The 25,531-nt window shown below is 44.4% G+C and overlaps 1 protein-coding gene across 7 annotated transcripts in view; it reads right to left on the reverse strand.

The window, feature by feature from the left end:
• PHKB (phosphorylase kinase regulatory subunit beta) overlaps window positions 1-25,531 on the reverse strand; it is a 1,358,073-nt gene that overhangs the window by 486,467 nt on the left and 846,075 nt on the right. For all 7 annotated transcript variants that reach the window (XM_086945119.1, XM_086945122.1, XM_086945118.1 and 4 more), the window contains one exon: window positions 16,863-17,021. In XM_086945119.1, coding sequence (XP_086801245.1) covers window positions 16,863-17,021 — 159 coding nt within the window. The remainder of the gene's footprint in view (window positions 1-16,862; window positions 17,022-25,531) is intronic.

Genomic DNA, 25,531 nt, shown 5'->3' on the forward strand with positions numbered 1-25,531 from the left:
CGCACTGACAGTGCTTCTCGATACTGGGCCAGACCGGTTACTTCTAAGGGACTTTTTATTGATTATATTCATTTGAGCGGTAATGGCCAGATGTACTAATGTTCCGGCCACAAAAAGCGGTCACACTTTGAGACCAAAAACTTATTTTGAGAATATATAGGTCAGCACGCAAAATATGGATTCAGTGTGAGTAGGTAGGTAGGTTGTAAATTGCCATTCATTTCGATCAGTCAAAATGACGGGGATGATGTCCTGCAAGCATAATTTACTTTAAATAAATTAAACTTGTTTTTATAGCCCAATTTCCTTAAAGGGAACTAGGAAGCTTTTTTTGTTTAAAAAAAAAAAAAAAAAAAAAGCTTTGCCCAAATAATTTCAGAGACTGTTGGTTATGGCAACTTTCACAATTATTACCCTGAGACTTCGGATCCTATTCACAAAGGGGATGGGGTGTAAACAGGAACCCTTCCCTTTTTAGGTCTCGGCCTAGCGTACACTGCGCAGCAGTGTCGCGCAGCCGAGATTTTATGTTTACAGTATAGGGGGCTTGAACACGCCCCTCTTCTCCATTGGCTGGCTTCCTAAACGGAGGCCAGCCATTGGAGGAGAGGGGCGTCACTCCGTTCAAGCCCCGTCTATTTAGGATAGAGGGGTTGATTTCTGCTGTTCTTTCTCTACCTGACGTCATCGGTAGAGTGCACGCCCCTCATCACGCTGCCTGCACGCGCAAGTCGGCTCTCTGATTGGTGTTCCTTATTAACCAATCAGAGGGCCGACTGGCGCGTGCAGGCAGCGTGAGCAGACCTGTGTCCCTGGCGTGATGTTCACTCGTTAAGGAGCATTCAGTGATAGGCGTGACATGAGATCGCTTTTATCTAGGAGTAGGCCCTTCTGTCCTTCTGTCTTGAATGTTGCCTTTTTAGTGGTCAGATAGTTAGATATGCATGCGTAAATGACTTTGAATTAAACCTCCTTCACATTCGCTTCCTATAGTCTCGCTCTAATATTATGCACTTTATTAATCGAAGGAAAGCCATTTTAGTTTTGTGAGGAATCTAAAATCTCTGATACCCTTACGGAAGGCATTGTACCAGCAGCTAGTCGGGAAACAACATCTGAAGCCCTGAAGCGCCTAGAAAGCAGAATCATAACTTCAAGGCGCCCCACGTTTTGCTTCAATCAGTGTGCAGTGTCGCTCGGCTCAGCCACAAGTAATTTAAGGAGGTTCCGAAACGTGCAGGTGAGGGTCTTAAAATCTGCAACGCGTTGCCACCTTAAAACTTATTGTAGATTTACTAAGCCTTCCTTACCTCGAGGCAGGAAGTCCACGGGTGAAGTCCTCAGAGGTGTGCACGCGGGCTCCTACAGTGCACGCGGTGCCCCTACTTGTGCATAGTGTGCACGCTGTGCCGGTACTTGTGCAGAGATGTGCACGCTGTGCTGGTACTTGTGCATAGGTGTGCACGCGGTGCTGAGACTCGTGCATTGGTGTGCCCGCGGACTGCTGCAGCTCTGCTGGTGTGTTTGTTGTTTTGGGTCCAGTGCTGTGGTCTGGAGCGCAGCAGCAGGTGGGGGTGCGAGGAAGCAGCCTGCACACATATTTCAAATGTTCCTGTGGTTATAAATAAAGCAGGGCCCGCTGGGCTGCGACACGCCGGGGCTTGGCTTTCCAGGCCTTTCCTTCTGGCCTCTGCGCGTTAACACTGTCACCGCTGAGGGCGCCGCCGTGGGGGGAAGACGGACGGAGAGTGTGTGCCTGCCAACTGTGGCACGAGGGAGGCCGGAGGGGCTGGCCGCTGGCAGAGTCACCAGGCCGAGTCCCACATACCCAGCCGCACATGTACATCCCCTTAATGTCATCTGTGCCCTCTTCCAACCCTAGCATTCTCCCGCCACCACTCATGCCAGTCACCCTTGTCCTTTCTGTGCCCTCTGCCAACCCTAGCATCCGCCACACTCGCCTGGAGCATGGGTGCCAGTCACCGCTGTCCTTTCTGTGCCCTCTGCCAACCTTAACACCCCCTCCACTCGCTTGTGTGTGTGGGTGGCTCTGTGTGGGTGGCTCTGTGTGGGTGGCTCTGTATGTGTGTGTGGCTCTGTGTGTGTGTGTGTGGCTGTGTGTGTGTGGGTGGCTCTGTGTGTGTGTGTGGGTGGCTCTGTGTGTGTGTGTGGGTGGCTCTGTGTGTGTGTGTGGGTGGCTCTGTGTGTGTGTGGGTGGCTCGGTGTGTGTGTGGGTGGCTCGGTGTGTGTGTGGGTGGCTCGGTGTGTGTGTGGGTGGCTCGGTGTGTGGGTGGGTGGCTCAGTGTGTGTGTGGGTGGGTGGCTCTGTGTGTGGCTCTGTGTGTGTGGCTCTTGTTGTGTGTGGCTCTGTGTGTGTGTGGGTGGCTGTGTGTGGGTGGCTCTGTGTGGGTGGCTCTGTGTGTGTGTGTGGGTGGCTCTGTGTGTGTGTGGGTGGCTCTGTGTGTGTCTCTGTGTGTGTGTGTGTGGCTCTGTCTCTGTGTGTGGGTGGCTCTGTCTGTGTGTGGGGGTGGCTCTGTGTGTGTGTGTGGGTGGCTCTGTGTGTGTGGGTGGCTCTGTGTGTGTGGGTGGCTTTGTCTGTGTATGGGTGGCTCTGTGTGTGTGTGGCTCTGTGGGTAGCTTTTTTGTAGGTGGCTCTGTCTGTGTGTGGGTGGCTCTGTCTGTGTGTGGGTGGCTCTGTGTGTGTGTGGGTGGCTCTGTGTGTGTGTGGGTGGCTCTGTGTGTGGGTGGGTGGCTCTGTGTGTGAGTGGGTGGCTCTGTGTGTGGGTGGGTGGCTCTGTGTGTGGGTGGGTGGCTGTGTGTGGGTGGGTGGCTCTGTGTGTGTGTGGGTGGCTCTGTGTGTGGGTGGCTCTGTGTGTGGGTGGCTCTGTGTGTGTGTGTGGGTGGCTCTGTGTGTGTGTGTGGCTCTGTGTGTGTGTGTGGCTCTGTGTGTGTGTGTGTGGGTGGCTCTGTGTGTGTGTGTGGGTGGCTCTGTCTGTGTGTGGGTGGCTCTGTCTGTGTGTGGGTGGCTCTGTGTGTGTGTGTGGGTGGCTCTGTGTGTGTGTGTGGGTGGGTGGCTCTGTGTGTGTGTGTGGGTGGCTCTGTGTGTGGGTGGGTGGCTCTGTGTGTTTGTGGTTGGCTCTGTGTGTGGGTGGCTGCGTGTGTGGGTGGGTCTGTGTGTGTGTGTGGGTCTGTGTGTGTGTGTGTGGGTCTGTGTGTGTGTGTGGGTCGCTCTGTGTGTGTGTGGGGGTCGGTCTGTGTGTGTGTGTGGGTGGGTCTGTGTGTGTGTGTGGGTGGCTCTGTGTGTGTGTGTGTGTGGGGGGCTCTGTGTGTGTGTGGGTGGCTCTGTGTGTGTGTGTGGGTGGCTCTGTGTGTGTGTGGGTGGCTCTGTGTGTGTGTGTGGGTGGCTCTGTGTGTGTGGGTGGCTCTGTGTGTGGGTGGCTCTGGGTGTGGGTGGGTGGCTCTGTGTGTGGGTTTGTGCCTCTGTGTGTGGGTGGGTGGGTGGCTCTATGTGAATGACTGTGTGGGTGGCTCTCTATGTGTGGGTGGGAGGCTTTGTGTGTGTGGCTCGGTGTGAGTGCAAATGCAATAGGTCTCGCATTTGCGAGCGATTAAGCTATTGGCATTGTATATGACAATGCCATTTATTTATGTTTTAAAAACAAAACATAAATAAAAATAATGTCATGAGCCATGCCAATAGCTCTAACTTTAACAATGCAGAGACCATTCCATTGTAAATGCTTGTTGCAAACAGGTTGCCACCCCAATTTGGAAGTCTATAACTTTTCAGTTGTTTGCAACTAGAACGGACATGCTGGGAGATTTATACCCCAGAGCATGTGGGTCCTGCTTGTGCTTTTTCCTTCAAGTACTACCTGTGTGTGTCTGTATGATGGTGTAGACAGGGAAAAATAAGTCTGCCTGAATGTGGGAAGTCGCGCCGTAAATTAGTCAGACCTTCCGATGCCAAGTAAGCTGGGGAGTGTCCTGTGACCAGATGTGGGTCCGCAATAAGAAACAGCAATTCTCCACCTCTAAACTATTTAGGGGCGTACTTTGTGGTACGCTGGGATGATCTAGCATAATGTTGCTTTACTCTTGTTACGTAAAAAATTCGCAATATTACGCTATTACGTTGTATTGTGTAATTATGCACCACTCATGGTAAATATTTAGCACGAGTGCCTGGAAACAACATAATTTGAGCAGCTTTTTGTGACTTTTGTCTACTAATTTTTTAAAAAGCTACACTATATCCACATAATTTTGCATAGCATTTTCGAAATTTCACGTAATTACACAAAAGCAAATTTCGCAAAACAATACTTTGAACGAGCCTGGAGGCATCAACTCTGAGAACAGGTCAGTTATCAGTTTTGTATGCATGTCTTGCAACATTTACCACTAATTGAGGCCCTCAGTTTTATTGGTCACCTTAACAAAGGGCACTTAAAGTAAGAAGAAACTACTGGGAGGAGCTGGAAGACGTGATGTGACTGTGATGGGATGTGTTTGTTGTATTTGCATTGAGCACAACTCGCCCTGGAGTGTTTCCTGGTGCTGAAGCATAAGCCATATGGACAGAGCCAGAGCTTAGGTGAAGATCTTTCGATTTTATGGTAATTCAATTATCTGATTTTATACAAGAATATATATATATAAAGTCTTTTTGGGTAAAACAACATATTATTAGATATCTGTGTAGAGAGGAGCCTTATCTCTACCTTAAGAAAGTGCTTTAAGTTGCTTGAGAAGGATCCAACATACGACTATCTCTTAATACTTAGTTTTGTCAAAAAAATGGTCAATTCCATATGTTATAATTGTTCTGGGAGACTCTCTCTGAGTTGGCAGAAGAGCTCGAAGGTGGAGGGTATGGTATTTTTGTTCTCATTCATTCCTTTTGGTCTCTCTATGCTTCCTCTTCCCTTTCCTTTAACTGTCCTCCTGGAACAGTCTGGCTCAATGTCTCTGTAGACTCAATGAAACACTCAACACTCTTTCTGATAGACTTGAGTAGATGGGCAAAATTTCCATATTCTATCGGGTACATTCTGACTATATGAGAACATTTACTAATCAGACATTAAAAATTATTTCGTAAACACTAAGGGGTTAAACCATCCAGTTAAAAGACAAAATATAAGCAACTAATGCAATAATCACGGGGGGCATCATTTTATTACAGGAAACCATAATAAGGCCCAGAGAACCCTTACAAGTAACTATAATTAAGTTGCGGACTACTTCTGTTATCTAGAATAGCAAAAGAAAAATTTAGTTATAACCCAGATTTAGAAAACTAACACTAAACTACATTATAAACAAATATGCCCCTAATGATGCCCATTCATTTTGGTCTCTTTAACAAAATGATCTCTGAATTACCCTAAAACATAGGTATAATACTTGTGGGTGATTTCAACCTACCTCTGAATTGGAACCTAGAAAGAATTTCAAAGATAAAATTTAGACCAAATAAAAACCATGCCCAATTAATCCCTTCGTGTAAACCTCACAGATATATGGCAGATTCACAATCCGGCAGGCAGTGACTAACTTGTATTCCTACCTTCACAACTCTCTATTGAGGATTAATTATCTTCTGATTGTTGTGTCTATCAACAATATTCCAAACATAAAACAGAACTTAACGGGATCTCTGATCACGCTTGCATTTCTTTTGATATTGAATTTGGTGAGCCCACATCCAAGCCAAAGCTATGGAGGATGAATGAAATGCTCTTGGATAATGACGAATTAAAAAAGCTGGTCCAAAAAGATAAATTATTGCATAAATATGAATATTAAGGTTACTCATTCAGAACTCTTCTAGGATGCCATTAAATCCTCCAGAGCATCAATGATTAATCTTATGATCTAGAAGCTAAACATGAAAAATCTTTAAATTAAATGTATTCACTCTAAATTCTCTAGAGTCCTACAAGAGTTAAAACATACGAATTTAACCAAATTCTAAGCAAACAAGTATTTACAATACAATGGTTTCGCCTTTGGAAAAGTTTGAGCTATTGGCATTGTAAATGACAACATTTGTATTTATGTGTTGGTTTTGAAAACAGATAAATAAATGGCATTGTCAATTACATTGCCATTAGCTTAATCTCTTGCAAATGTGAGACCTATTGCATTTCATTTCGCTGCCTGTGCAAGAAAAATGTGGGGTGCAGGATGAGATACAACAGGATGCATGAATGCGGTGGGGTGGTGAGCACTGGTCAGGGCTGAGGTGCATTGACCGAGCTGTGTGCACACACTTAATTTCATTCACAGCACTTCTCATAATGTAGCATGTCAGAAGACTTTACATCACACACACCCTATACAATAAACCATAGTGTGTAAATCAATGAATAGAAATTGTTACATAAGGCAATCAGACGGGGACTACAGGTGTAAATCTCAAATATCATCCATACAGGAAGGCAGTTTATTTTACGAGTGACTGGTCCGGAGAATCACAAACTCAGTATTTAAAAAGTAACCCTGTGTTTGGGGTTAGCTTTACTAACAATAAATTATTTCTTCTTACGCTAATGCATTTGAGCACTGAAGGACTGGGGAAAAACAGAAGGTTCTAAACCTATGCCTTGCTGTTTGCGTGCAGCTCATAGCGCACGGTGCTGTGTTCGGATTGTAATTTATGAACTGCAAGTAACAAAAGGTGAGAAAACTCCTACACCTACTCAGCTATCTAGAAAAAATACAGTCCTGTGACGTGCAGGGACCTTAACCCACTGCTCTGCTTTATGATAAATCAAAACCACACCCAAAAAGACTTTGATCTAAAAAGAAGGTAGGTTAATCACTAGGGTTGTCTTTGCATTTTTATTACCACTAAAAGGTTGATGGTAACACAGGGAACTCTGCAGCTGGTGCTTTTAATCCTAAAGTATTTCTAAATGTTGCACCCTCCGAGCTTGGCGCCCTGTGCGGTGGCAATAGCCGCAGCGCCCTAAAGCCGGCACTGAGAGTAACTCTCAATTCCAAGGCCTCGAAAAATTATGCCAGATGGAAAGTTCTTTCGGAATTAAGATTTTTATACATCCAATATTTAATACCAGGTATTCAATATGTGTTAACAATCTGGGGAGCGCTTAAAATACTTCGGGCCTTGAGCATATCTTAGCTCATGCGTTGTATGTAGCACATTGAGTCTCTAGGCGCTTTCACAGCTGGACGAGCTGCCGTGACTCAGCCGAGCCCCCTGGCCCTTTCCTCGTCATGGTTTTCTAGACAGAATATGCACGGAGCATATGGGAAGGATAACTTGCTTCTACTTTTGCTGTTTCTAAGCGCTGTAAAATAGCAGGTGGGCGCATGAAAGTGTTTGAAAGCAAGGATCGTGTGCAGCGGATCGTCTTTGTCTAAAATAAATGTATGCATCTTCTATGTACAGCGCTCAGAAGCCCTCCGTGACTGTTCCACGCTTTGACTCAACTTTTTATTTTGAGCTGGCGTCCTAGGTTGAAGTGAATTTTTATATGTATTTCCACATTTCACGCAAATTAAACTCATGTCTACATTTTACAAATTGGGAAGAAATTAACATTTACCGCTAAGTTTGCTACGTGTGCTCCTCAGCGGATTTTCAAACATTTTTGTGAAACTCGTGCCACAGACAGACCGTGGAAATGTCTTAAGAGCCCCCAGTGGTCCTAACCACCCCACCCCGCCCACCGCCCTCGATACCACCCCCACCTCTTTGCCCCCTCCTACGGCCTGAGCAGGCTCCAGCCCAGCAGGATGCCCATTTCTTTCCAAGTGCTCCCATAACAAAGGCCCTTTGGGGTGCCCCCTCGCCCACACGGGCCCTTCCACCCTCTGAAATGTTCACTCTAGCACGGCTGTGTTTTCATTTTTAAGCGCCGCGTGTCGCCGTCTTTGTGCGCATATATAGGTATGTGTGTTTGTATGTGTGTGTGAGAGACTACGCATGAATGTGTTAGTGCTTCAGTGTCAAAAGCGTTACTGCCTGTGCAGGTACGTCATGCAGGACTTTAGAAGGTATACAAAAACAAGAAAAGTGAATTGGCGCAGCCCAACCCTGCTCGGAGTAGGGAGCGGGTCGAGTCTGCGTCCTCATAGGGAGAGCGAGCAGGCTGGTGTGACGAAGGATGCCGGCCTGGAAAAAAAAAATGACATCCACCCACCGGCACATGACGTGGCGGAAAGCCTAAAAATCGGCGAAACGCCCACGAATCTACTTGCAGAATGACGAGCAGATCTCTCTTCCAATGGCTAGCCTTCGTTTATGGAGCTAGCCAATGGAAAGAGAGGGCGGGACAACACACACATACTGTAAACATTAGATTTCGCCTGTGCCAAAAAGCTGCGCGGTGCGCAGCTTTCGACAGGCGAAACCTAAAAAGCACCTAAATGGCTATTTCATCAAAAAGCTGGGAAGTCCAATGGAAAAAAAAAAGATCATATCCTCGCTATCAAAAATTAAAGACAACAAATCAAATATTTCCTCAGTAAGGCATAAATATGACAGTATTTAAAGATATTTTTGTAGCATTACAGGAAATGTAGGTAGATCTTTATAATCCTGGGAAAAATAGTAAAATTAATGACTGGGAAGAATACTTAAAAGAGGCTGTCTCTTCCTAGGTTAGACCAGGAGGCTAGAGAAATATCTAAAACTCATAACCCAAAGGGAAATTACAATAGCCATACAAGGGCAAAATATTGGTAAGGATCCTTGCCGTAATAGATGTGCCAGCAAATTCAATAGAGGCTTTAAGCAATCTACTTTAAAACCCCTCCACAATATGTTTGAGATTTTGCAAATCCAGGTCAAATACAAGGACCCACATATATTGCCATAACAGTAGTGATCCCACAGGAAGGTAAGGATCCTCTGGACCTCAAAAACTACCATCCAATATCCTTTATAAACATTGATTGTAAACTATATGCCAAAATTCTTGCCACCAGACTGGCAAAAATAATTCCCCAGCAAATCCATCCCGCACAAACTGGCTTTCTTGAAGGATGGCCTGAGACAACATCAGGACTTTCTCTCACATCATAGAAAAAGCAAAATCACTAAAGTCTACCACTGCTGCAATAGTCTAGGACGCTAAAAAGGCTTTTGACAAAGTCTCATGATGTTATCTATAGGTTGTCCTTCACAAATTCAATCTCGGAGAATCAGTTATTAAAATGACCCTAGCCCTCTATTCAACCCCTATAGCCTCAGTCAGAATTAGCAGATGTCTGTCAAATTATTTGAAGTAAATCTGGGCACTAGACAGGGATGACCTCTGTAGGCCCTTTTTTTCTAATTGAACCCATCCTTGCATCAGTTAGAGTGAATTATAACATTAAAGGAATACCTTTTCTGCCAGTACACTAAAGGTGGCAGCAAATGCCAATGATGTACTCATTTTTACAGAGCAAGCAGGCAGTGCTCTACTGAACATCATGGATGTGCTTTCTGATTTCTCAACGGTTTTTGGATACTCCGGGATCATGGATAAAATGGAGGTCTATCTAAATGTTCATTGTACTTCCTCTAAGTTACAAAATACAAGCTTAAAATGACAAATACGTATCCTAAAATACCTTGGCATCTGGTTTGTCATGGATCTCCAAGGTACTTTCTCATTAAGTGAAAATAAAACTATATCCAATGTCAAGGGATCAACTACCACAATGGTCCCCAAAATTCATCACCTGGTGGTGTAGGCTAGACATGATGATTATGCTACTCATCAACTTGGCAAACAGCATGCTCCCACTAAAATTATCAATGTCTTTTTATAATACATTTGACAAAATGATAGCTGAAATTCTATAGAAAAAGAAAATCAAGAATACCACTGAAGTAACACACTACACACATTTCTAGCCAGACAGGGCTCATGTTAGTTCACATCAGAGAATCATGCAATGCTGGTTTGGTTACCAATAGAAAGGTATCTACTCCAGCCTCTCCTATTTAATAATCTACCAACAGATGTCTTACGAAGACCAGATCAAAAACTCTAATTCAAAACTCTCAAACTCAGAATTTGCCTCCCTTAGGTAAAATAAGCATATTAAAATTAATGAGCCTATGATCTTCTGATAAAGTCTGGCCTCCAAAGGCATTTATCTACTCAGTCGGTTAATCCTTTATTCGGCTAATCCTAGCCAAAAACATGACTAAGAATTACAGAAAGTTAATAAAAATACATGTAAAATACAATTCATTTTGACCCAGATTTCTTAAGTAATTTGTCCACCTATTCTGTTATGTTATGTGTATTTGTAAAGCTCTCTATCACCAGCGAGGGTACCCTGGCACCGAGTAGGTGTGTGTGCCTCGCCCTACCTATAGTAGGTTGGATAATTGAAAAACCAAGTTGTCAGCTTCTTGCAGATTTCAAGAAGAGAGGAGGAGGATCTTATGCAGAGAGGGAAGTCCTTTCATGCTTTAGGAACAATGTAATAGAACGCTCATCCTCCTGTTCTGGTTCAGTGTATAGGTGGGATGGTTGCGAGTAGGAGTCCTGCAGAGCAGAGGTGTCTTGATGGTTGGTGGAAGGGGATGCAACTGTTCAGTAGGTGGGGCTTGAGTTGTGGACTGCCTTGAATGTGTGAGTGAAGAGTGGAGCGCATTTGTGTATTGGAAGCCAGTGTAGTTCCCTGAAGTGAGGTGTAATATGAGTCTTGTGTGGGAGATTGAGGATGAGTCTGTAGTCTTCTAGAGAGTTGCTTGGTGATAACGGCATTGATGGTGTTCCCATTGTCCAACTTGCTGGTGACTAAGGCAGGAGTGTCAGGTTTTCTTGTGTTGCTTGGGAGTCATTTGAAGACCTTCCTCATCATCTTCTTCCAGAGAGTGGAAGCAAGGTGGAGTGCCTGCGTTGACTCGTGCAGTCATGCCCAGTTTGCGGGCAACTATTATTCCGAGGAGCATGGCATGGGTTATGAGTGTGGGTCCCATGGTGAGGTGTTCTTGCTGAAGATCACTACTTCTGTCTTGCCCATGTTGAGTTTGAGACAGTTGGCTTTCATCCAGTTGGTGACTACGGTCATGCATGCTGTGAACTTGTTTCTTGTATTGGGAGCTTTCCAGTGAGGAAGAGCATCAGTTGTGTGTCATTTGCATAGAAGAGGATGTTGATGTTATGTGCGAGGTGACACTGGCTATAGGGATAGATATGCGTTGAAGAGGGTGGGGCTGAGTGATGAACCTTGAGAAACTCTGCAGATCAGTTTGGGGGCTTCCAAATAGTGCAGGTGCCAGGCTGACAGCTTGTGTTCTATCCATTAAAAAGGAGCAGATCCAGTAGTTGTAATGCACATAACAGAATTCGTTGCAGCGTAACACACTGATTTTGACACCAACTGTTGAAAAATTAAAATTCAACTTTCTATTCCAAAATGTTAGCTTCCTTTATAATAGGGATCAGAAAAAGTTTCCTATGTATGTTATGCAATGTGCAAAACAGCATCAGAAAGTGCTTTGCCTATAAGAGTTATTACAGGGACATTTGAGATTGAGATTGTTATACTAAGTGCCTTAGATGAGGAATGCAAACTGAAAGTGCAGAGCACTTAATCTAAGATGTGTGAGATAAAACCTGGATTATGTATCTTCATTACATATTAAGTGCAGTTCCATACCTAGGAGCCCATTAGGATCGCGAGTAGGAGGGAACCTCCGCATGGTCTGCGGAGTTCCCTCCTGTGCAATTAGGATGTGACCGCCACCATGGCGGTCACATCCTCTATTTTTAACATTGCGGCGGGTGCGGCTTCAAGCTGCACCCGCCGCAATGTTAAAAATGCATCCATTGCATTTGTGTGCAGAAAGCGGCAGGCACCGTGCGGTGCCTGCCGATTACTGCATACAAATGCAGGGGGTACCATAGTTACCCCCCATGTGCACCCCCCAAGCCCTCTTCACCCAGGGGGCCCACAACGGGCCCCCGCAGTGAAGTTCCACATGCTTTTCCACGGCGAAAAACCCGTAGCGGAAAAGCATGTTTTGTAACCCATCCTAATATGGCTGGCGGTATCTGAGAGACACCGCCACCATATTAGAGCTTTTCCGCCGCGGTTGTAAGCCAACCTCGGCGGAAAAGTAGCGGACTGAAACCAGGACCCACCAGCCATCCTAATGTGGCGGTGGGTCTTTGGTGGGTCCGCAGCGGATTTTCCGCATCCTCCGGGCCGGCTGTGGCTTTCGCTGGCCCAGAGGATGCGGAAAATCCGCTATCCTAATAAGCCCCTTAATGTGGTCGATGCATAAAGGTATGTCACTAGTGTGTTTAGTTTTTTCCCCTTTCCAATTGAACATGCAAACGGTGGGTATAAAACAGACGTTTTACGAAATCTTTAGAAGCATTACCTATTATCTCAAGGTTAGAAAAATATTTGAAGACCCCCAAAGTTGTGAAAATCTGCTTCACCCATATTATCCATGGGGTTACCAGGATATTATCAAGCAGCAGCAGTCCTTTAAGATAGCCCTTGAAAAGTTTGCTTCTGGCTTCAAAGATGCAGGCACCAGAAACAACCCAAAAACAATTATATAACTAAAAACAAAATCACAAACTCATTAACCTGGACTCATATCTGCTCTAGAAACTGAAAACTGCTATAAGAAAACTGAGTAACACCCACCCTCCAGAATTGCCGTCCCTTCTGGATAGACATGCCAGGTTGGGCCATTTGGCAAAAGATTTAGGCTCTTCTTGCTCCATCCAAACCACTGCTCATTCAGAAAACCACCCTACTTGGAACAAATTACATAGAGAACAAACGGGCCATTCGCTTGGCTAAAATCTGGTTCTTCCCATTTAAAATTAAGATCACTCCAGCTCTCACTCAAAAGAGACTGTGGCATATGTACAAACATTTCTGGACTCCTTCAAAACTACACAAACCTGGCATCATGGATTCAAACCCATGTTGGAATTTCAAACTAGAACCCAACTTCACGGCATGCATGTTCTTTAAAAGGAAACATGTTTCCCAACTGTGAGTACAAAATCAAAATCTTGTGGAAAAGGGATGTGCACCGCCTTTTATTTGTAGTCTTTTACCGTGCTGGCATGGAAATCACTCCCCTCCTGGAGTGTAAGTGTTAATACTGACTAGTTGCACACCTATGATCCCATAGGTGTATCTCCCATGGCACCAGTATAAATGCTGAGCGTAAGCGGCAAGGGACCTCATTTGAAAGATTCTTAATCCTCCGTCTAGCTGGATGCTAAACCTTAAGCTTAAGCGAACCGCTGAGTGCTAAGTATAACTAACACGCATAACAGAGGACCTCGTATCAGTGCTATACACGAGCTAGTTAAGTTCGCTTGAAATTCCATTTAAACAAGCTACATAAAGACGTTACTAAGTAGTTTCAAAAAAAGTCAAACAAGCATTGGAAATGCAATAGGTCTCGCAGCATTAGAGTTAGTGCTTTTAGAATTGTTTATGGGTTTTTTTTGTAAATCTTTAGCATTTTTGTTTCCTGTAGCCAATGCTAAAGAATTACAAATAAAAAAAGCCATAAACAATTCTAAAAGCTCTAACTCAAATGCTCCGAGACCTATTGCACTGTGTGAGGGTGAGTGAGGGTGAGGGTGGGTGAGGGTGAGGGGTTGAGGGTGAGTGAGGGTGAGGGGTTGAGGGTGAGTGAGAGTGAGGGTGAGTGAGGGTGAGGGTGAGGGTGAGTGAGGGTGAGGGTGAGGGGTTGAGGTTGAGGGTGAGGTGTTGAGGGTGAGGGTGAGTGAGGTGTTGAGGGTGAGTGAGGGTGAGGGTGAGTTAGGGTGAGGGGTTGAGGGTGAGTGAGAGTAGTTGAGGCTGAGTGAGGGTGAGTGAGAGTGAGGGTGAGGGTGAGTGAGGGGTTGAGGGTGAAGGTTTGAGGGTGAGGGTGAGGGGTTGAGGGTGAGTGAGGGTGAGGGGTTGAGGGAGGGTGAGTGAGGGTGAGGGTGAGTGAGTGAGGGTGAGTGAGGGTGAGTGAGGGTGAGGAGTTGAGGGTGAGTGAGGGTGCCAAAAGGACGTGTTTTTTTCGTGTAAAGTTTCTTATGTTCTTGTGAGATAATCAGCCACCCAAAGTTCTAGGGCTCTGTGCAATGACAGAAGTTACAATTCTTGACCAGAGGCCCCAGTTGGCACACATGCAAATCAGAACCAAACTTTCCTCTAAAAGGAAACTCAATCCGCAACACAAGACCTGTAGTGCCGATAATGGTATGATACGGATATAGTGCTTTATACTTCCGATGGCGCTGAAGCTACATTAGAAATGTCACCGTGCGTAAGGAATTACACTTAGCCATGCTGATTAACACCCAGCTATCATGCGGTAATCAAGGTCATGCTTTTGATACAAACTACTATTCTGTATCGATGCACAACCTCAACCTGTGATACAGCATACTTGGTGCTGTCAAGCACCGCACGACAACTGCAAACATACATATTCACCATTTACGACCGATTAGCATCAAGAAGCAGTTTTGACATTTTAGTAGCAGAGACGTGTTCATCGCCCGGCACCCTCTGCTGGGCTCTGAAAACCCTCCAATTAGTCCATTAGTAGAAGAATTGTTAATTAAAGGTTCTGACATGAAGGCTGCAAGCTCCAGTGCACCTTCTGGGGCAGAGCTCACGAGTCCGGCCTTGATGCTGTGAATGACAGACATCCTAATGGGCGCTAATTGCCGGCTCGGAGAGTTTCAGGCCGCGAGAGCAGCTGCCTGTGGAAGGCACACAAAGGGCTCCACAAGGCTAAAAACACACCGCTGCTTTGAGGAGGGAAGCGACGGGGCCGTGAAACTAGACACTTGCTGTGCCCCAGTGGCAGCTCAACATTTCGAACATGTGCAGCACTGGGACTGCAGGGCCCGGGCCTGTGCATTCAAACCCTTTTCAAATAAGCTGGCGCTCATGTGGCAGTCTAGATCACAGCGGCTTAAGGAGGACTTCTCCAAATAGTTACCCACTAGGTTAATTCCTTCTCCGTAACCCCCCACGTCGCTCATAAATGAACTGTACAGGTTCTGCGAGCGATGAAAGATTTTACTCGTCTGTCCTGCTGGATCTGTTCCACGAGGAATAGAGTATTGCACTTGATGCCTTCCAAGAGACACGGAAACTTGCGTTGCGACAGCCACGCTGAGCCGGTTTTGTAAGGCAGCAAAGCCTTCAATGCTGCTGCCCAATTTGTAAGTGTCCAGTGATCGGGAAAGCCCGTGCTGCTAAAATGGCGGCACCCCGCAGATTGCTCTCCAGATTGCTCTCCTGAAGCTGGCTGCCTGATGGAGTGGAGAGCGGGCCGGCAGAGAGAGTGAGGGGGCGGAGCGGGGGTGTGGGAGGAGTGCGGCTGGCTGCCTGATAGAGTGGAGAGCGGGCGGGCAGAGAGAGTGAGGGGGCGGAGCGGGGGTGTGGGAGGAGTGCGGGAACAGACGGGAGGGGAGGAGAGTAGGAGGAGGAGTAGGGGAGGCACGGCCTAGCGGCCGTGCAATCAAGAAGTGAGGGGGCGGGAGAGTAGGCAAGGCAGGCGGCTGGGGCCATGTGCACGCGCTTTTAAGCTCAATGCGCATGCGCATTGAGCTTAAAAGTCACGGGCACTGCAAGGAATTGCCACGATTCCTTGTAAGTTGGGGAAAGAGTGGATAAGTCCCAATACTCTCGCTTGCTCGATGCGCATGCGCATCGACAGGCGAGACCTAAAAATGTGTGACTTTAACATGTGTTCATTGCAAATCGTTACAATGTATATTTTCCATTTGTTTGTAGACGTTCCCTGACGAAGGTGATTATATTCACCGAAATGCATTGGAATATGTTGCTACATGTGATGAATTAAGAAACATTGTGATACTATTTGGAACAATGTGAAATACAGTTAATTCTGAACAAGATAAAACTTTCGTTTGAAACTTATTTGTGATAAAAACTTCAGCTGGATAAAACAGCATTTATACTGGTGCCATGGGAGATACACCTATGGGATCATAGGTGTGCAACTAGTCAGTACAAAATCAAAATGTCATAAGTACAGATTTCAATAATGCTTCTACATTGACCCATCCATTGCCTCATTGGGTATTTTTGCAGCGGTAGACATCCCTCCACTTAATTCCCATGATCTTTTACGTATTGACCTAATGTTGGTTATGGACACAAAGTTGGTTCTATCGGAATGGAAAAATGCTGTCAATATTTCTGTTCCTACCTGGTGGGCCTGATTTTCCTTTAACAAAAGCCTGATCATTTACCCTTTCAAAAAAAAACCTTCATCTAGAAAACTATGGAACTTGATTGATGACTTCTTCAGAGAAATAAACCACCATTGCAGGCTCTCACCTCCACCCTTTTCCCAGACCCATCCTCCTTCTACCTCGGCTCTGTAACTTAAGTGCACTTCAAGTCGATCACACTGTCGTACACAAAGGCCACCAGTTCCAGCTACCTCCTCGGTCTACTTTACTCCCTTCTTCTCTGCTCTTACTGCTTTCTTCCTAAATCTTTTCTTTCCTTTTTTATAATTAAAATTACTATAACAATATCAAATAATAATTTCTGAAATTAAATAAAAGACTATATAAAACATCTATTTGTAACTAATACAGCATGAACACTTCTTAATACTAGTTCTCAAACTTAATATTCAAATGTGTTCAATGACACACAAGACCACACATTCCCGGGGCTGTATTGTGCTTCCGGGTCATCAGTCAACAATTCAGGAGTGATAAGTATTCAAGAATCCATGTGCTGCAAAGAGCAGCCAGTGTACAGGGCATGCAGCAGTGTGCCTCTGCCTCCAGCCGCTGGCAGCGAGCTGGTGGGTATGCCTTGTACTTCAGCTGACTGCGGCTGCCCTTTTCTACTTACCCAGCAGTTTTGCGATGATATAAAGGGCCTGTCCCCACAGGAAAAGCTTTCCATCACGCCCACAGTTGCTGGGAAATCGCTTCTGGCTATCTGGATTTTTCTTTTCGGATTCAACAAAGTCAGCAGGCACATAGTAATATTTGGGGACCACAGGGCATCCTGCAAAGTTAACGAAAAAGATGGAAAACATTACTAAAAAGAAAAAAACTGGCTAAGGAACATCATTTAGTTGACGATTTTAATGCGAGTAAATATTAGAATTAGGTAATAAAAGTATGCTTTCCTCCTATTTCAGTCATTTTTTCTGGTACTGATCAGAGTACTCCAAACCTAATTCATATTTGTCTATGTTTTTCTATTGGAAAATGCTGAATTACATCCACCTTCACAGATAATAGTATTTCACATTTAAAAGTTAGATTGTGTTCCACGAGAGAGTGCTCGTATCTCAATAGAGCACAGTGCCAAATTAATCACTTTTAGGCACTTGGATAAATATATTTGATTGTGATTATTTTTCCTAATGAATGGCGATTGAATATGAGATCTGGAGGTAAACGATGTAAGGTGCTATGGCGTATCCTCAAACTACTACCCATTCACCTCATGCTGCGAGAGGATAATTCAAACTATAATTTCAATCAAAGCACTTGCACAATCACCATGTACAGAGCACTGGGACCTCAAGAGGCAGGAGAGAGTAATTCCTAAATGGGTGCAAAAGATTAGTTTGATTCATGCTCCTTGTGGGACCGCGCTTAATTTGTGCCAGTGCTTGCAGGTGGTGGGCACCAGCACTCATTTTTGAGGACCAGGGTTTATCCGACTTTACCCAAAGAAGAAGGGCAAAAAAGAGGGGGGGGGTGGAAAGAGATGGGAAAACAGTGGCAAAAGAGTGAAAGCAGGAATACAAAAGAGCCTGCAAGAGTGAGTCAAATAGACACTAATTCTAGAGAAGTGGAAAAAGAGGCACGTGGGGGAAAAACACGCAGCCTTGTGTCCAATCCTGGCATTCGGCGACGCTGGTGGCAGACTCATAAGAATAACTGGGGGACCCTGGACTTATTTGTTTGTCATTTAAATACTGCCCGCAGTGTTGTCACAAGTATTTTTGGGGCCCAGGTCTAGACATATTTTGGGCCCCCTGTTCGTCATTTTTCTGCAAGTTGAAGCCCACGTGATACTGAAACAGATTTTGAGAAACGGTGCTCACACAAACAGCTGAAAGATGTCTTTCCAGGGCCCCCAAAAATCCTTAAAATGTCACTGAGCAAAGACTCCGAGGCAGAGATAGTCAGAGAGGAGAGAGGCGGGGATATGGAAATAGATCAAGAGTGCTGTCCCGGTGTACCCTTTAAAGCGAAGCGGGGGAAATTGGGGACAGGGGCGGCTCTAGGCTCATGGTGGCCCTGGGCAGGGAGCGTAGGTAGGGGCCCCGGAAGAGGGGTCCGGGCGGGGCGGAGCGCGGAGGCCAGTGAAGAGGGGGAGGTCAGGATGTTTGGAAGTGGAACAGAGCCGGAGACCGCCAAATCCCTACCAGGGGCTGCCACGCAAATATGTATCCATCCTCAGAGGATTATTATAAGGATATATATTGGTGTGGTGGCCCCTGGGGTTTGATGGCCCTGTGCAGGTGCACAGCTTGCACATGCCTAAGGCCACCCCTGTTGGGGATAAGCTACAGGGGAACCCTTATCACGGTACCCCTGCCTGAGCGCTCCTGACTGAGTCCGGAGGGGGGCCCTACTTGCAGTTTTTTTTTGGGGGGGGGGGGGGGGGGGATAAGTTTCGTTACGCTAGTGGCACCGACCAACAGCATACACTCTTCATGCTACACTACTGTGTTCCTGCTCATTACCAATTACCCACCGTTCAAAAATAATACTCTCTTTAATTCAGAGGGTAAACATGATGTACTGAAATGTGCAAGGCAGCGCATCTCTAGCTTCAAAACACACGAAAAATAAAAATAAAAAAATAACATAAAATGACGCGACCTTGACTTGTCCTTCAAAAGACATGCATCATTTCCTAAAGCGCTCAATCCACATGCCAGGGGATCATTCAAGCCCCAACATATAAATGAAAAGTGATGCCTATCTCTGAAATTGGGATGGGAGCACTTGCCCTCTTTATCCAAAAGGGAAATTATTAAAAATATGATGAGTTTCGCTTGCCGGCTCACATACTGGGAACTCGTAACATAATTCCACTTATATATCGCATGATCACTTCCTGTCATCAGCCTGCCATTTGAGTGCACATATGTCCTTGTAAAGGTTGTGTGCTTATATACATCTAGTCACAACTTCAGACTAAATAGCTCGATGTACTCCTTACATTCAAGAAAGCCCTCCTAAAAACTGAAAATGGGTCGTTCTAGACAAGCACCCAAAGACAAGCACTGTACAAAGCCTTCTTTTTCCTCTACAATTAAGATAATGTTGGAAATCAACAAAATAATTCCCTTCAAAACAGTGAATACAAATAATTCACTGATTTGGTGCCTCTTGGTCAATTCTGGGGCTGCGCAAAGTGTTTTCCCTGAATAAGCTTGACTTAATAAGGAAATTCAGGAAAAATCAAGCCACATTTAAGCGAGAAGTAAGCCACACTTGCACACAATCACAAATTCACAAATACATATTGCATGATGAGGCAACATCCTCTCTGACCCTCATTACAAGTTGGGCACTAAATTCTGATAGGTTTGGTAACTTGTGTTACTGCACATATCAGGATTTTGAGACCAGGATTAATCTCAAATTTCCAGGATAAATTGTGACAGGTCAAACCTGCTGATATTCAACAAATGAAAAAAAAGCCTGGTAAATACCCTCAGTGCTCTAAGCACCAAAAACTGCGTTTTGCTCCCCACTGTTAGGGAAAACGCATAATTCTTGATAATTATCACACCCGATAAATTCCAACCCTGCTAAATTATATTTTGGCAGGGACAATAAATATCACAAATTACTGCCCAGCTCACATTGGAGCCCCTGAACTCTATTTAGAAGGTATTTTGCAGCTAGCTTCACAGTTCCTTCCAAAGTCCTGGAAGGATCTTCAGGAGTGTGAAGAGAAGCACCAGGTCTAGAAGTAGACTGTGCTGTTCAAGGCACGCCCGGATACAATGAGCCTTCCAGGCCCTGCACACTGGACATATGCTGTGAAGAAGTGTTCTGGGCAGGGCCGGACTGGACGTAGCAGGCACCGGGTGTTTCCCCGGTGGGCCGGAAGGGTAGGGGCTCGTTTTGTTATTGGTGGCCGGTTTTGCAATATTGCCCGCCTGTAACAAAAGCGGGAGCGGTGCTTCTCACTAGCGTAACCCCTCCCCCTGCTCCTGGGGCCGGTCGAGGCCATTGCAAGGGCTGGTTGCTGTTCCCAGTCCGGCCGTGGTCTTGGAGAGAGCAGAATTTTGTAACATAAGTAGGAGGGAAGAGCTGCAGTACCTATGCTGTAGTGGACACTGCATCATGAGATTTCTTTTTAAATCTCTATTTAGGCTAATAAAGAGGAAAGTGATCACATGCAGGAAGGGGACCGTACAATAAGTATGGGAAGGGAAGATCCCAAAGCTACTGAATAAGTCAGCTATCCGGCCATTTTTTCCGATTAACGAAACAGCCAATGTGCACATCAAGTAGAATATTGAGTATTAAGCCACTAAAAATTGTCCTTTAGTGAAGAGTACAATTTTGCAAAACAGGATCGTGAAAAAATGGAGTTATGTAGACAGTGAGGTGCGACTTGGCAACGTAAATGAAAACATTTTTTTCGCAAGTACAGGAAGAATTCTAATTTTGTCACTGATCTCCATAGCACATGCGCATGACCTACAAAACTGAGGAAGTACCAGGAGGCATACAAACATGCCTGCGGTCAGCATAGTTCTTCCTCATACTTTGTGAATCAAATAAGCATCAAGTATATATATATATACTCTTGGGAAAATAATGATTTCTCTTAGTTCGACCGGGAAACCTTTGTCAGCTCTAAAAACTGCAGTTTAACCATACATTGGAAAATTCGTATGGTACAGGCAATTGTGATGTTTTTCCTTTTTTTTGCACACATAGAAAACATTTTCCATGCAATAAAATCCCTTTCTCCAAGTAACTACATTAAGGTGTAATAAACAAGACACACAGACAGTTGTGGCTTGTGTATTAGGTTGCTAGGGTTCTGGCCATCATCCAACTTTGAGCCTTCTCCTATAAATATATTTGTGTAACAGTATGTTATGAATCAGACACATTTAGCAGGCCACTGCACTAGTGTGCAAACAATTAGGAACACTGTCACTGCATAGGACTTCAACTTCCAAAGCCATTCAGGTCTGTAGGAGGCAGGCAAGTGGAGTTAACTCCAGTGGTTCTGACTGAATCTAGTGCCAGATGTTGCAGGCTCCAGCCCAGCATCAGGCCACATGTCACTTCCTTGCCATGACCCTACACTTTCCTACTCATCAGAAGGTGGGATAAAGGGCCTCGCTCAACTCTGTAACCAATGGGAAAGGGTGAATTCAAGTTGTGATGCCATTCGAGGGAGCCACATAAGGGGACGCAATGCTCTGCTAGCATAAAGGCAAGAGCAAGGGCTAACCAAAAGAGCAAAATTCTCTTGGGAACGATTAGTTATTCACAGATACCTAAAATGTTCTCTATCCTTATCATTCAACAGAACTTCCCATCCGGACTTATTCAATCACCAATTCGATCACCAACCCCAGGACCCTGCTAATCAATTAAGACATACAATACTGCAAAAAAACATATATATTAAACAAAGAATGAATTTTATTAAAAAGATTATTTTGTCAAAAGAGCAATTAAAAATCGTGGACAGATCCACAGACTACACAATGAATAAAACACAATATCATACACAAAGAGTAATGAGAGAGACATCAAAATACAGTGCACACTATTAATGACATCCTAAATCGGTTGCTCCGCATGGAATTTGTTCTATTCTTTCATAAATGTCCATAAACCTCCTCCTCTGTTGGACAAAAACAAGTTCCTTGGATACAACCCTGTGTGAAGCTACAGATGCGTCGACGTGTTTCGGTGGTAAATCTGTTAATTCAAACCACCTTCTTCAAGACATAAACATGTATTGGTCTCTCTTATTTAAGGCCACAAAGATTCCTCTTGGGTTTCAGAGGTAGGTCAGAGAATTCTATGTATCAATTTATTATTAGCGGGGCTCCTTGGTGCTCTATAACGGCGCGACTACAAAGGGGATACCCGATTGGCCATTCAAGTTTTTAATTATTCTTATGGAACAGGGCTATGCCCGCTTACTAGAGAGATTGTATACACAAGCGTTTGGAGCTTTCCCTTCCAACTCCATCCAACATTTTGAAAAAATGCTTTTATAGGGCTTTCCCTTCCTTCTCTCCCCTCTATCTTTACTATCACCCACAATCTTTTTAGCATCACCCATCACTTGCTTCTATTTCACGCCCTGTCTTTGAACTTGAATTTTCTCTTCCCTTTGCCTCCCATTTGTTTGCAGTACCCCTGTAATTCTTGAAAGTTTCATTCTGCAACTGAACTAATAAACCAACTATCACAATATCAGATGGCATGACCAGTGCGTGCTTCAACAAGCCAAAAATATTTGGTCCAATTCTATGGCTTTCTAAAACTCCATTTGGCTCCCTTTCATTTTCACATCACAAGAGGCCCGCTTCTCTTTCATTGCTCTCCCGATGGTCACTGCTAGATTTAGTATTTATTTTTCATAATTACATATGTGTATAGGTGTGTTTCTACACATGCATGTATGTATGAGCTGCACCTGCGTGTCAGGTTCATTTTCCTTCTGTTCTTCTAAAACATATTACACGTTCCCAAAATGCTGCTTGAAACTGGTTTGGGCTCTAGGGACCCAAGAACAGTCTCTACCACTGTAACAAGCTCCACCCTGGCCTTGTTAACAAATACACACATGTCCAGTATCCATGCACTAATCACTGTCTTGAATCTTTTTATTTATGGAAGGGCTTTCTGCTGCTTGGGGTACAATGCAAAATATCAATGTCAGTGATCTCTTGTTTATCACATAGTGCAACCCTGCAGCATCAAGATTTAAGCAGAACTGTGGGTATGTGCATTGTAAGACCAGTTAGGTACAGTTTGAAGGAAAACAAATGAACACAGTCTTGGGTTTAAAAGTGCACATCTTGTAAAGAAATTGGGTGATAACTGCAGAAGTTTTAGACCACGCTTAATTTAAAAAAATATAATAAACTGTATTAACGTAATCTTTAATCTTCCTTCAAATGTAATGCTCATGTTGGCCCCAGATAACACTGCTATGTTGCAGGGATCAGGAATCAAACTATGCTTGGGAACACAGAACATCAGCATTTAGGGACTGAGTCACCAAACCATCTCCGAATCTATGTGCCCGAGACGGACTAGCTATAGGTCCTCACTAGCCCTCTTAATCCTTCCAGAGATACAAGTAATTTGGCACCCCAGAACCCACACTCTAGACCCTATCATGGATCCCAGTAACAGGACACATCCTTTTGCTCTCTCACTCGCACTTATCCACAATAAGATATTAAACAAAAGAGACACAATGTTTATTTAAACTATTGTCCTCTAAGATGCAATAGTTGAGCCACAATTAGAAAACAAATACATGTCAATAATATCAGCATGGTAAACAAACCATATATCATAAAAAGCTGTGTCATGTTGTCTTAAACATCTGCCTAACCACTTCCATACTACTGAAGTGGTTATATATTATAGTTCTCTGGGATTAGTGGCGGACCCTGTACCTTAGCATACATATTCTACATCTCAGCTGATACAACACTCCCATGCGCAGGACCGTCGCTTCGTGAGTCTGTTTTTTCAGAACCGCTTTCCTCAGTAATATGACAAGATATGTGTATTCAAAAACCGCAGCTGTGTTACTTTATTATGCCTAAGAGCTGGTGTCAGATTGGAAAGAATAACTAAGGGCATTGTAGTTTGTACTTGTCTAAGTTGTTCAGACTAAATCCCAGGAAAAGAATAAAATGCAAAACCATGTGCTGGTTCTCAGTGAAAATACAATGTGGCATAAAGACAAGTGTGATATTTAGTAACGCGTGAAAACCAAAGCAGCAAATAATTTCCATGATTAGGATAGCATAGGGAAAACGACAATGGGCCATTTGACAAACACATGACTGCTGAGATTCAGACCTGGAACCTGCTGCCCAGATACAAATCTCAGCAGTTGGTGCATAATATTTGGAATGAAGTACCCTCTGCCATACATTAGAAGGATATTCCAAGTCACTGAGGAGTTCCTTAACCATATAGAGGAATGAGGTAAAGCTATGTTACTTTAAAAGTTTAACTTTTGTTTGAATAACAGTTTAAAAAAAAGATGTACAGTAAAATAAAATAAATCCCAGTTGGAATAACCAAAAATATAATAATAAAAAAGCAGTTAAATGACAGCTAAAAAAAAGACAAAACTTTTTTTTTTTTAAACAGATTTAATAATTTTTTTTATAAAACTACAAACAAAAATACAGAAAAACACTAACAGCTGATGCTTATGCATAGCAGGGGTTAGTCACCCAGGGTTGGTAAGGTGGGGTGACTGACTAAAGGCCGTATGCAGCAGGGGTTGGAAATTAAAAACATTTTTTTTAAACAATGAAATTTACTGGGGAAAAAAACTGTTAAAACACCTACTTATGTTTCTGGCACAAATGCACCAAGCCACGGAAGTTTACCTGCCATGGTTCACAGCGCCAACCATCACTCACACAGCCCCTTGTGGGGTGTTTGGCATCACACATAACATCAGTGATGGCATCACAAGTGGCATATTTGATGACCTTACCTATTACATTACCCCTCACCACACCTAAGAAAATTATGAAACAAATGTAAACAGAGATAGAGACAGATTTGATTGGGAACAGGGTCTGTCAGCAGCCCAAGCCATTGAGCCAGATCCTGCTGTGCTTGACCAAAGGCTGGGAGCATCAGGGGTTGGCCCCTTGGTGTGCGTTGGGCGGAGAGTCCAGCCAGAGACTTGACTATAGGCTATATCTTTGCTTTGCTTGTGAAAAGGTAGTTGATGATGTACGATATCCAACTTCTACGAAAATGACCCCCTGAATACTGAGCACGGAAAAAGGCTTGCTGCAGGGCATGGCTTTGGGCCAGTCCTTACAAGCAACCCTTCAAAGGCAGCCAACCCTTTTGGCACAGCCACTGGACTAGCTGAAAGGCTTGGTCTACCACGAGTCCGTAAGACCGACACTATACAGGTGCCTAAACCAGGTGGTGCATTGTCTGTGGCAATGCGCATAGAGTAAAGGGTGCACAGCTTGGCCTTTGGCTATGGGATGTTTCTAATCACAGCCAGCCAACCACTGCTGAACATAGCCTTCGGCCATGCACAGCTGGGATGCACCACACTGGTGTTTTTAACATTTTTTATAGATCCCAAGTAGCATTTGAAGATCCTGAAACCACCAGGAGTATCTGAGAGGTCGGAGTGCTTAAGTTCTGCAAATTCAATCCAAGATCCCCAAAACTTGTGACATAATCTACTTTTTACAAATGTCTATTTGGTGCCCCGATGGGTCAGGTTGAACTCACACAGTTTCCTTATGTCAATATTTTATTTTTTATTCC

This window comes from Lissotriton vulgaris, chromosome 12 (assembly GCF_964263255.1).
Source record: "Lissotriton vulgaris chromosome 12, aLisVul1.2, whole genome shotgun sequence".
Classification (NCBI taxonomy): Eukaryota; Metazoa; Chordata; class Amphibia; order Caudata; family Salamandridae; genus Lissotriton; species Lissotriton vulgaris.